The 13074-nt window shown below is 37.1% G+C and overlaps 1 protein-coding gene across 1 annotated transcript in view; it reads left to right on the top strand.

Annotated features, from left to right (window-relative positions):
- Window positions 1–13074, top strand: part of LOC138311126 (uncharacterized) — a 112734-nt gene that overhangs the window by 9984 nt on the left and 89676 nt on the right. Inside the window, 17 exon segments of the mRNA XM_069252574.1 lie at window positions 111–236; window positions 1116–1185; window positions 2084–2205; window positions 2977–3093; window positions 3355–3573; window positions 4291–4437; window positions 5001–5172; window positions 5727–6005; window positions 6483–6611; window positions 7130–7314; window positions 7808–8047; window positions 9070–9171; window positions 9578–9775; window positions 10879–11085; window positions 11344–11481; window positions 11765–11935; window positions 12740–12889. Coding sequence (XP_069108675.1) covers window positions 111–236; window positions 1116–1185; window positions 2084–2205; window positions 2977–3093; window positions 3355–3573; window positions 4291–4437; window positions 5001–5172; window positions 5727–6005; window positions 6483–6611; window positions 7130–7314; window positions 7808–8047; window positions 9070–9171; window positions 9578–9775; window positions 10879–11085; window positions 11344–11481; window positions 11765–11935; window positions 12740–12889 — 2772 coding nt within the window.

The following is a 13074-nucleotide window of genomic DNA, read 5'->3' as shown; positions in this document are numbered from 1 at the left end:
TCAAATAGGCTAAAATCTTGTAGTTGAAAATATTATCTTTTCAAAATTCTTATATTAACAATGAATATGTTGAACTGTTAAACTGAGATGACTGTAATTTGATATTACAGGATCCACAACCTGTACGCCTTGTCCCGAAGGAAACTCTTGTGGAAACGCTACATCCACACCATCTCCCTGCTCCACTGGTTATGTGGCTGCTACTGGATCCTCATCATGTACACTGTGTGCTGCAAGTAAGTCTCACAGGAGGGTTTGGGTTTTTTGTTGTTGTTTTTTTTTTGGGTGGGGGGAGGAGGTGCTGATGGGGAGGTGGGGGAGATTGGTTTCATTTGCAATGCCTAGGGGTCTGTTTTCTTTTAATATCCTAGTGCCAGGGGTTTTTGTATTGTGGGTAGGGGGTGAGATTGGTTCATTCAATGTATAGGGTCTGTTTTCTTTCTTTTAACATTCAAATATTATACTGCATACATAGAAAAGTGCTAGAATTTGAAAATATAGTAAGTATGGAGTCCCAGTGAAAAACCACCAACCATTGGTTAGTGAGTGCTGTCTTCATTTAGAATAGCAACTGCCACGCATTTGTTTCAAAGCTGCAACCCAGATGTGAAGGGACTTTGGTGGGTTGGTAGGTTCTCTAAATACTAGACCACCGCACCTTTTCTTGCAATAATGTAATCCCTTTGAATGCAAATAGTGGAGTATATTGTTGAAGCAGGTGTTCTTAAAGTGACAGTATAAATCTTAATCACTTAATTGGTAATTATTCCATTGCTAATTTACTGAAATATCTGTAAGGTATTCAATTCAATCAAAGTGATAGGAATTGTGTTTTTATAAAAAGACTTCACGAAGTTTAAGTTCACCACAGATTATTTATAATATTTAGATTTTTTTTCGTAAATGTGAGTATTTGATTAACCTAATTACTATTTTGAACATCTGGGCTCTGGCACATGAAATGATAAAAGATTCTTGGATTTCTTGACATCAGTAATGAATATAAAACCTGGCTAACAAGCAATGTTTGATAATTCTGTTTTTATTCAGGTTGATTAATATGTTGCTTAGTTATGTTATTTCATATATGAAATATTTACATTTGTTTTGTACAGACCAAAGAGCTGACAGCAATCAAGCACTCTGTGAGCAGTGTCCTGCGGGGTATGAATGTACAAACCCTACGTAAGTAGTAACATTTTCCTGGTTTGTGAATTCTTTGATTTCAAATAACATCTTATTCTGTTTTTACACATTTAAGACCTAGAGTTACTTCCCTTGTGGGGAGGGTAGCCATTGTGACGTTATCAATTTGTGAGCGAAAATGACGTTGTTTTCTTAGAAATGTATGACATTACACTCGTAAACACATGTTACAATCGATACCTACTGATAAGGGCAGATAACTCTGTAATATGCAGGTACTGAATAACTTTTGAAACAGCAATAGTCATAAAAAAATAGAGTTCCTGGAAGAAAAACATTGTCCTACTGTCATGACTTGACAATTACCCTTTACTTGCAACCAAAAGGAAAAGAAAACAATGGAAGGGAAATCACACAATTTTGTTATTTGGCCTCCTATCTGTCCATTTCTAAACGGGGACCATACTAGTTTAACTTTACAACTTTCTCTTCTTCTACAAATTTTTGGCTTCTTGGCTATCCTCATGTACATGGAAAAACACAGCTATGTAAAATCCATCCTGAGGATTGCAAAGAGGCCGCAAATTTACAAATAAAGAAGAGAAATTTGTATTGTTTGAATTAGATAAGGTCTCCCTCTGGAGGGCGACTGTTTGGAAACTCATACTTGTTTATCTCAGTGAAAATGTTGGAAGCAATTGGACAGGATTATTTAATCAAAGTAATGTGATATTGCTTTAGAATGAAATTGTTTTGTGTAGTTTTGGTCTGTATTTATCTCTGGACAATTGAAATCAAGGTCTCAAAAATTGGCTCATTGCATATGCATCAGTAAAGGTATAAGCTTGATATATATTTTACAATTGATGATTGAATATCTTAAATTTTTATCATTAATATGATAGGATGTTATATTTGGTTGTTTTCATGTGTTAAGGCTTGCTATGACTGCATGTACGTCCGGAACTTATTCGTTATTGGGTGACGCTACCTGTACGACCTGCCCTGCTGGATCAAAGTGTTCTGTCAACAATGCTAACCCCGTCGCCTGTAGTTCTGGTATGTACCTCTAAAAAAGATTGAACTTAATCACCCCTGAAGACCCATGTAGGCTCTTCTAAATCAAAGACTAGACCAGTCCATTATGAAATTTAAGGTGTGACACTGTCCATAAAAACAAGTATTTATCAAATGTTGATGAAATTAAAACATCATGTTTTATTACTTAGTATTAATGCTTAAAAATCTTTTTAAGATAACTTGTAAAATCTATTATCAAATATTTGAATTATTTTTGTGTACAAAGTCATTTCGCCCAAAGAGCACAACGAAAATGCAAATATATACTGGGACGAAATAGAGTTATCAATGTGTACAAAATGCATTTGATCTGAAGTACACGTGGTAAAAAGGTCATCCAAACGTGACCCCTTACGGCATGTTTGTCAGATCCTCTATTGAACGGAGTGGTTATTAGGATCTGTATTTTAATCAGATTGAATTTTGTGAAGAATTGTTTAAGATTTATGAATATCTTTGAATCGCAGGTCATTTATGTAATATTCAACTTCTGACCAAATTTTATGAAGAACAGTTAAATATTTGTGAATATGTTTGAATTGCAGCTCAATTATTTCAATTTTGTGAAGAATTGTTAAAGACTTATGAATATCTTTGAATTGCAGGTCAATTATGTAATATTGAACAACTGGCCATATTTTATGATTATTTATGAACATATTTGAAATGCAAGTGAATTTTATTACATTCACTAGGCGGCCATATTTTATGAAGAATGATTCATGACTTGTGAATATCTTTGAATTGCAGGACAATATTCAACAGCCGGTCAGACATCTTGTACTGACTGTCCTGGCGGTCACTCTTGTGCTGATGCCACGAGTACGCCTGTACTTTGTAACCCTGGCGAATACAGCCCTGCAGGAAGTAAGTTATATTATATCTATATTTGTACCAGGTTTCCAAAGGGTGAAATTTTGTTTTGCATGAATATCTTATTTATATTGACCTTTGACCTTTGTCACTATTCACTGAATGTCTTTGTGACCTCTACTAAGTTTAACCTTTAACCTTTGTTCTTCACAAGAATATTTGTGTGACCCCTTCTAATTTAAAACTTTGACCTCTATATTCTGCACTAGAATATTTGTGTGACCCCTTCTAAGTTTGACCTTCCTTTTTTCCCAGCAATGAATTGCATCACATGTACGGCCGGAAACTATTGTCCGCAGGGAGCGGATGTTGAAACAAGTTGTGGTACTGTGACAGGATTTTATTCTGCCGCCGGAGCAGATTCCTGCTCCCAGTGTCCTGCAGGAAGTTCGTGTACCACCACGGCTGCCACTGCCTGTTCGGCCGGCTCCTACTCTCTACTAGGCGAGGAAACGTGTACCACTTGTCCAGCAGGTAAAGTAATGATTAATCTGCCCAAAGTAATACAGTGGAATCCTCTTATTATCATGTTCCATTTGTCAGGCAAAAGTGTGATATTAAGAGGAGTGTGATATTAAGAGGAATGTGATATTAAGAGGGAGTGTGATATTAAGAGGAGTGTGATTTTAAGAGGGAGTGTGATATTAAGAGGAGTGTGATATTAAGAGGAGTGTGATATTAAGAGGAATGTGATATTAAGAGGAGTGTGATATTAAGGAGGAGTGTGATTTTAAGAGGGAGTGTGATATAAAGAGGAGTGTGATATTAAGAGGGAGTGTGATATTAAGAGGAGTGTGATATTAAGAGGAGTGTACTCTAAACCAACATGACAATAAGTGGCTTCACTGTACACGATGTATGTGATTAAAATTTGTCATATTTAGTTATGTCCAGATTATCTCCTGTATACATTTGTAATATTATGATCAGACCACATTCTTAGTCTCTAACTGGCAATAGAGTCCAAGGGTGGGTTATCATATATCAAGGCATGATGCCTGGGTTACAGCTTTGTAAAAGTGAGGCAGTAGGTCACTGGAATACATTTTGACCTTTGACCTATTTAAAAAATGCAAAAAAAAAAAATATGCTCAAACTGAATACTACATCTAGTGAGTGAATATGTAATTATGACAATGAATTGCCTTTTGGTTTGTGTTAAAGCTTTAAAGTTTCTTTTTGTTTCTGAAGGATTTGAGTGCACCAACCAAGGAATTTCGCCTGTTGCATGTACAAGTGGCACATACAACTTGGCCGGTTCAACCACTGCCTGTGTACAATGTCCTGGAGGGTCCTACTGCCCATCAACTACGGTCAGCCCCTCAACCTGTCCTGCAGGTAACGCTTTCTACACCAATCAGAAAACGTTCAGTGATATGCAATTTAATAGTCATTCCTTTGAAATTGATTTTTAAAAGTCACTTTTCAGTAACACAGTATTTTACAGTACCAGCTCAGAATAGATATCAATTCATATGTATGACAAAATGTTTGGATTATTTTAAATAATGAATCATAAAATGACAAATTTATGCTATATAACCTTTTACTTTCACCTTCCAAACAAAACCTTTTATCATCTTGATTTGGACAGGGACAGATGCAATTGAGTTTTATCCTATTCCATATTTGCATAGTACATAGTAGAGTTATCTGCCCTTGCAGATAGAGTTATCTGCCCTTGCAGATAGATATTAATTGTGATGTTATGTGTATATTAAGGTAATGTCATAATTTCCCTCCTGTAGTAATGAATGTCACAATCGATCCCCTTCTGCAAGGGAGGTAACTCTGTCATATGAAAAGACAGAATGGTATTAGAATGGTACCATAATACTTATGATAAATCATTCACACTAAATAGAGATACAAAGTTGCAAATCATTATTTTCCTGTTTTAGGCTATAACAGTAACCCCGGATCCATCTCCTGTACTCAATGTCCAGCTGGGTACGGATGTCCAGACTTGGCCGATATCACCGCTAATGTCCTATGTCAGCCTGGTCAGTACTCAAAGGCCGGAGAGATGACCTGTACCGACTGTCCAGCTGGATCTTATTGTCCGGACACTCAGTAAGTTGTAATATGATTATGAGGCAGATACAGGAGGTCAAGCCTGAAAATGACCTCAAAAGTAATCTCCAAAAACAAGCACAATTGACCGATCGCTAGGCAGTATATAGCCATGTCTTGTCTGTCTGTCTGTGGACACAAAGTTTGTGTAATAGGTGATGCATAATACATAGATTCAATGGGATATTGGTGCAACCTTGTCATTACTAGCTATAATTTACCCCTCGGCTAGAGAGGACGTCTCTTTAGCTTGATCAGTTGAGCGACTAGTAATTCCAAGGCCTGGCATCTAAAACTTTCTCAGACAGATTTTTTACTCAAATTTATGTAAAATCATAAACTCAATGAGTAAAAATTTGTCTAAGGATAGTTTTATGGTGCTGAGCCTTGATATCTTAAGACTGATACCAGGTCAGGTATAAAGTTTGTCAAGTATAATTATATCGTAAATCATATCACAAATCCTAACATTAAAAATCTTGAAATTGATCCAAATGTTTTATCGTGTTTTTAACCAAGGACTATAATCAGTATAAATGTTTTCGCTCTAACAGGACAGACACAGTTTTGCCTTGCCCCATGGGATACTACTCCCTGGTTAACTCTACAAGCTGTACTGGATGTCCAGCCGGGTCAAAGTGTCCAAACGCCAATGGTGTCGGTATAACAGCTTGTACAGACGGTACCTATGCCACTGGTAACTCGGTTGACTGCACCGATTGTCCTGCTGGATTTTACTGCCCCTCGACTTCCTCTGATCTATCCATAGAATGTCCGACTGGAACTTACTCGATTGGAAGACAGACGTCATGTACAGAATGCCCAGCTGGAAGGTAATTGTCTCGATTATTCGAGCTCGAAATTTTGATGCTTGAACTATTCTAGGGGAGAAAAAGGAACTTTTTGTCAGTTCAGGACAAATATTTCATCACAGTAAACTAACTCAAACTTGATCACTTTTTTGTCAGTTCAGGCCAAATATTTCATCACTGTAAACCAATTTATTTTTGTATGCAATTTATTTTTGAGTATTTTATGGTTGACTAGAATTTGTGGAAATAAAATGCTAAAAAAATTATCGCAAGAATAGACTTTAAATGAAAAGCAGATGGTAATAAAAACGCAAAAATGGGTCACCAGGGTTAACAGTATTCATTAAGTTCACTTCACTTGAATACTCAAATTATTGAAGATTTTATCATGGCACCATCCTTTTGAAGCTTAAATGTAAATAGGAAATAATGAGTTATAACCATTGGCATTTTATTTTGATTGTTATAATTATATTGTCATTTTTTTTGAATTTCTAGTGCTTGTCCTTTCTCCACACAAAATGTTGAGAACGTCTGTATCCTTGGAACATTTTCCGTTGGAAACCAAACAGCATGTACTGAATGTCCCATTGGATATGAGTGTCCGGATATTAATACCAACAGCAGGTCAGTTTACGACACATAGTTATCTCCCCTTTTGATGTATTTTGTTGTCTCCCCTTGTAATAATCTCCCCTGAAAATAATTCTGGTTGTCTCCCTTTATCCCATTGAATACAAGTGTTCAGATATTAATAACAACAGCAGGTCAGAATAACATAAGAAGTAATCTCGCCTTGTAATAATCTCCCCTTCAAATTAGTCCAAGTGTCTCCCTTTGTAAAATGACTTATTTTATCCTTGTTAGCATCTAGTAAGCTCCTTCTGCGTATCCAGTTGTCCTTATGTACATGTTTTAGACAGATTATCTCTTCCTATCATGTATCTTGTTTAATCATCTCTTAAGATACAATTATATTGCTTTAATGTTTTATTTTGGACTTCCTTATGTGATTCTCCATCTACAGTAAGGTCGTTTCAAGCTACTGTAAATGTGTTGAGTAATTTAAGGTAGTCATAAAACAGCCCTAAAAGTATCTTTGTTTTTCCCTGGCATTTAAGGTGTATTTTAATTTGATATTTCAGTACACCATGCCAGCCCGGCTACTATTCTAATGGAGGACAGGAACAATGTACCACCTGTCCGGAGGGTAAATATTGTGAATTTACCACCGAGGGTGGCCTCGATTGTGCCCAGGGGTATGTCAGCACTGATGCTTCCACAAACTGTACGGCCTGTACGGCCGGCTTCTACTGCCCGACCACCAGATGTAAGTACATCATCTTTTATGGTCTCAAAATGGTGAAATCATTGTAAGGGCTTTGTCGTAAAAACATAGTGGATGGTGGTTAGTATATATATACTGATGAAATCCAGATACGGGGCTAATATGTTGATTTTACGATACCAAAGACGTGGCTAAAATACGATTTACTCTGGATTAGTCCCACCGTCTTGTAACTGTGACATATTTTTTTACGTGATTTTGTGATGTCACAGTCAAAGGAAGATTGGACTAATTGTGCTTTACCCACATCGTTTTGGTATATTGAAATCACTGTATTGAAATGATCCAAGATGGCCACCAATTTTGGTTAAAATTTATTTTATAAATTTTATTGTAAGGTTGTTTTTGCAATAATGTCATTGAGGTGGTTTCTTTGATTCTAATTTTTGATCAGTGGCTTTTTCTAAATTTTGAACAAAAACGCTTTCTGATGCAATTTTTACCTGATATTTCATTTATCTGTTACGATTTGCAGACTCACAGATGACTGAGTGTCCAGAAGGAGAGTACTCCATTGCTGGACAGATTTCCTGCTCCAAGTGTGACCCGGGTTACCAATGTCCAATGGCTTCCACAACACCGGCGCCACCTGCTGGACTGTGCAACAAGGGAGGCTACTGCCCTGATGGTCAACGATTTGTAGCCTGTGTCGCCGGAAAATACAATGCATTTAATGGATCAACATCAGAAACACAGTGCTCCCCTTGTCCTGCAGGTACAATGCTCAGCAAGTTTTTTCTAACAATAACATTTATATACCAAAAATATGCATAAGAAATTATTTTGAATTTTTAGCTTGCCTATTCGAAGAATTGGGGGAGCTAATGTTGTCACCCCGGCGTCGGCGTCAGCGTTGGCGTCCCATTTCATGTTAAAGTTTTTGAGCAAGTTTCTGTTTCGTCATTTGTTTAAGCTTAAGTCATCATAAATGTTTATGATTTTATTTTCCTAATGTGTATGGATGCTGAACGTGATAATACAACCAATTTGGGGCCCTTTAGGGTTTTTTTGAGTCTGTTAATTTGTCATATTTCCATGTTAAAGTTTTTGAGCAAGTTTCTATTTTGTCTATTGTTTAAGCTTAAGTCATCATAAATGTTTATGATTTTATTTTCCTAATGTGTATGGATGCTGAACGTGATAATACAACCAATTTGGGTCCCTTTAGGGGGTTTTTGAATCTGTTAATTTGTCATATTTCCATGTTTAAATAAAAAATACTTGAACATCAACTTCTGATGAAGAGGCAAGCTTTGCTGTTCTCCAACAGCTCTTGTTTTTATTAACAGTGCATTGATGGAGAATTTGATGTTTTGACATTTGACAGTCTTTTGAGGAAATTGCTTTTATCAAATTAGTATTCATCAGGCGATAATTATCAAGCAGTTTGGTTCTGAAAGTCAAACAATACACAAATTTACTCCAAATACTCAAAATGCCGGTTGCAGCTGTCCAAAACAATGCCGTCCTTTGTTTTATGATTTAATGTGTTATTTAGGCCCTTAATGGAAAGGGGATATGCTTATTCCGCCCTTGAATGCTACAGTCATTGATTTGTGTGCTTGAAATACATGTCGTCACAGTTACCAAAGGTTAGAGAACTCTGTAATTTGCAAAGATGGAACAGTGTTATACCTAGCTAACTCCACCCCGTTCGTTCTTGTCCTGTCTCGTCAATTTGCGCCCCCTTTCATTTAGTCACAGACATTTTCATATTTTCTTTTTTTATTTCATCAGGTTACTATTGCGACCAACAAGGGATGGAGGATTTCTCAGTAAATGTTTGTCCCAAAGGTGCCTACTGTCCCTCCGGGAGTGTCGAACCAACAAACTGTCCTGGTACCTACTCTTTATACTCTTGAACTAGCTTTTTATGTGGCTTCAAAATTTCCATTTGAAATTAGGTTTGCGAAGATAAACTTTTGTGTAGCTATTTTGATAGCAAAATTTTTTAAAGTATATTCTACTAAAGAAAGCTGATTGGCAGTACTCTTCTTAATCCCCATTATTTTATCAGCTACGGGGATTTCATACAGCTGTTAACATATCATTGTAGGCGGTTATCTGTGTGCTTTTTAGGAACAGAAATGCTGCATAAAACATGGTTGCTTTAAATTTTGTTTTCTCTGTATTATATATTGTGGTGATTATGTGAAATTCATCATTGCACTTTATAGCTCGAAGATTGTTTTTTGCGCTAAGATTAGACCTTTTGACCCTATAATAAGGATTATCTTTCTTTTAGGTGGTACCTACAATGAACTGGGAAATGCGACACGGTTGAGCGATTGCCTTGTGTGTCCAGCGGGAAATTATTGTCCTGACGGAACAGCTGACCAAGGAATTATTTGTCCAAAGGGATTTTACTGCCTGGCTGGTCAGACTGACCCGACGGTCAAACCATGTCCAGTAGGAACGTACGGTCCAGCTGAGGGATACACTAGTAAGTGTAGCTTACTTTGTTTTTAGAAAAAAATCTTACATTTGAGTTTCCTCCCAGAATTCACTGATTTATCACCAGTTTTAGTCGTAAGAGAATTCTCTGTCAACTCCTGATTTACACTTTGAGTTGTGGTTAGTTGTCACAGTGACAAGGCAAGAAAACATCTGAGTTATCTATTGTTTATTATATCAAAGAAAACACTATATAGCTTCATTTATTACAGGATGTATCATATTCACTCAATAAAAAACCAAGGACATGTCATGAACAACACAATGTCATATAATCAGCAATTACCTCTCATATCATTGCATAAGATAAAACTCAAAATAGCAAAGACAATGACCATTTCACGATGATGTGAACTGCCGTAAACTGTCAATGTCATGATTGTGTGACTACAGATGTTCGACTCCTATCTTGTCCCATCCTTTTGGTCCAGTCTTGTCCCACCTTGTCCTATCTTTTCCCACTTTGTCCCACTTTGCCCCATCTTGTCCCATCTTGTCCCACCTAATCCCATCTTGTCTCATTTTAAATCACATTGTCCCATCTTGTCCTAACTTGTCCCACCTTGTCCCATTTTGTCACATCTTGTTCTATCTTCTATTTGGTCCAGTCTTATCCTATCTAGACCAACCTTGTCCCATCTTCCCACATTATCATATCTTGTTCTATCTTGTCCCACATTGTCCCATCTTGTACCATCTTGTTCTAGCTATCTTCTATTTGGTCCAGTCTTGTCCCATCTTGTCCCATCTTGTCCCAACTTGTCTCACCTTGTTCCACCTTGTCCAACTCTGTCCCACCTTGTCCCATCTTGTTCTATTCAGTCTTGTCCCATCTTGACCCACCTTGTCCGATCTTGTCCCATCTCAACCTATCTTGTCCCGCTTTGCCCCACCTTTTCCTATCTTGTTCTATCCTCTTCCACTTGGTCTCATCTTGTCCTATCCTGGCCCATCTTGTCCCACTTTGTCCCATCGTGTTCTATCCTGTCCTATCTTGTCCAGACTGATTCCATCCTCATTTCATTTATATATAACTGGCATTGTTATCATATTAGATTAAATATTTACAGTTTTATCCTGTTCTATTTATAGATGACACACAATGTATAGAGTGTCCAGCTGGACACTTCTGTCCCGCCGGCTCTGGAGTGGCTCCAACGGAAGCTCCCACAAAATGTTCCGCTGGAAAATATAACCCGGACACTGGAAGTGGACTTGAACTGAACTGTAAATTGTGTGACGCAGGAAGAGCCTGCCCCTGGGAGGGTCAGATCAACTCCACTCATGCCTGTCAGGAAGGTCAGCAAAACTTAATTATTATTATTAATATTATGTCCAGAAGTGATTCAAATTGATAGGTGACTAACTTATCTTGACTGATTTGAAAGAATGCTATGAAATTCCATGCTATAAATCTGAAATGTTTTCAAAGTCAAAAATTATTTGATGTTCATTATTGTTTAGTAACATGTACATAATAATGCATTGTTAACCCCAACAAAAATGGCTATTTTTCCTTTGAAATATAAATTCAGTAAAATATTTTTGATTTTACAGGATACTTCTGTCCAGTGGGAACTAGCACTCCGGATCAGTTTCCGTGTTTTCCCGGAACATTTACCAACCGAACTGACCTAACTAGCGCTGAGGACTGTGAGCTCTGTCCACCAGGCTACTATTGTGAATGGGCGACAAGTACGTAGCTCTTTCTGGAATGTGATTGGCTAGTGTTTGTCACATGACCTTTGGTAGAATGTGATTGGCTCATGCATATTTCACATTTTTTTGCAACAGAAATTTTACACTAAAATATTATATTCATTTGAATTACAGATATGTACTATTAAATAATTGACATCAAGTTCAATATATTAAATAATTTTGTCTTTGGCCTCCATAGAGTTATATTACTTCCTTGGGTTAATAAATCACTATGTCCATATGAAAACAAGTCAGTAATTGTACAATTCTCTTACAGCTGGGATGGGAACTATAAATGGTCCACAGAACTGTAGACGTGGTTACTATTGTCCACTGGGATCCCCCAACCCGGAACAGTTTCCGTGTCCGGCTGGAACATACTCTGATCAGGCTAACCTGTACCAGTCCAGTCAGTGCACGCCATGTCCAGCAGGATACTACTGTACAGGTAAATATAACGAGATAATGTACAGGTAAATATAACAATCAAGTGTACAGGTAAATCTAAATTATTATATTCATTTGAATTACAGATATGTTCTATATTCACATCAAGTTCAATATATTAAATAATTTTGTCTTTGGCCTCCATGGAGTTATATTACTTCCTTGGGTTAATAAATCACTATGTCCATATGAAAACAAGTCAGTAATTGTACAATTCTCTTACAGCTGGGATGGGAACTATAAATGGTCCACAGAACTGTAGACGTGGTTACTATTGTCCACTGGGATCCCCCAACCCGGAACAGTTTCCGTGTCCGGCTGGAACATACTCTGATCAGGCTAACCTTTACCAGTCCAGTCAGTGCACGCCATGTCCAGCAGGATATTACTGTACAGGTAAATATAACGATCTAGTGTACAGGTAAATATAACGATCGAGTGTACAGGTAAATATAACAAGATAGTGTACAGGTAAATGTAATGAGAAACTGTACAGGTAAATGTAATGAGATAGTGTATAAGTAAATGTAATGAGATTCTATACAGGTAAATATAACGATAAGGTGTATAGGTAAATATGCTATACTATACAGGTAAATATAACGGTAAGGTGTATAGGTAAATATGCTATAACGGTAAGGTGTATCAGTAAATATAACGATAAGGTGTACAGGCCAATATGATATACTACACAGGTAAATATAGTATAGTATGGTACAGGTGAATATGACAAGACACCCCTGTGTATATAGACCCATGTGCTGATTATAATGTACATATCTTTTTATTGTATCATTTTATAAAGGTGGCCAAAACAAGACAACTGGAATTTGTCCAATAGGATACTACTGCCCAGAATCTACGATTAATGGTGAACAATACGGCTGTCCAAATGGAACTTACAACAACCTAGAGGGAGCCATGGCACTCAGCAACTGTACCAACTGTACTCAGGGTAAGTATACACTATAATACAAAGTCATTTCACTGGTTTAATATCCTGGTTATCCCCTGGTTATCTCCCCTTGTTATATCTCCTGATTAATTATCCTGGTTATCTCTTGGTTTAATCTCCTGGTTATCTCTCCTAATTTAATCTCCTGGTTATCTCTCCTGGTTTAATCTCCTGGTTATCTATCC

This window comes from Argopecten irradians, chromosome 16 (genome assembly GCF_041381155.1).
Source record: "Argopecten irradians isolate NY chromosome 16, Ai_NY, whole genome shotgun sequence".
Taxonomy (NCBI): domain Eukaryota; kingdom Metazoa; phylum Mollusca; class Bivalvia; order Pectinida; family Pectinidae; genus Argopecten; species Argopecten irradians.
This window is presented reverse-complemented; position numbering and strand designations above follow the sequence as displayed.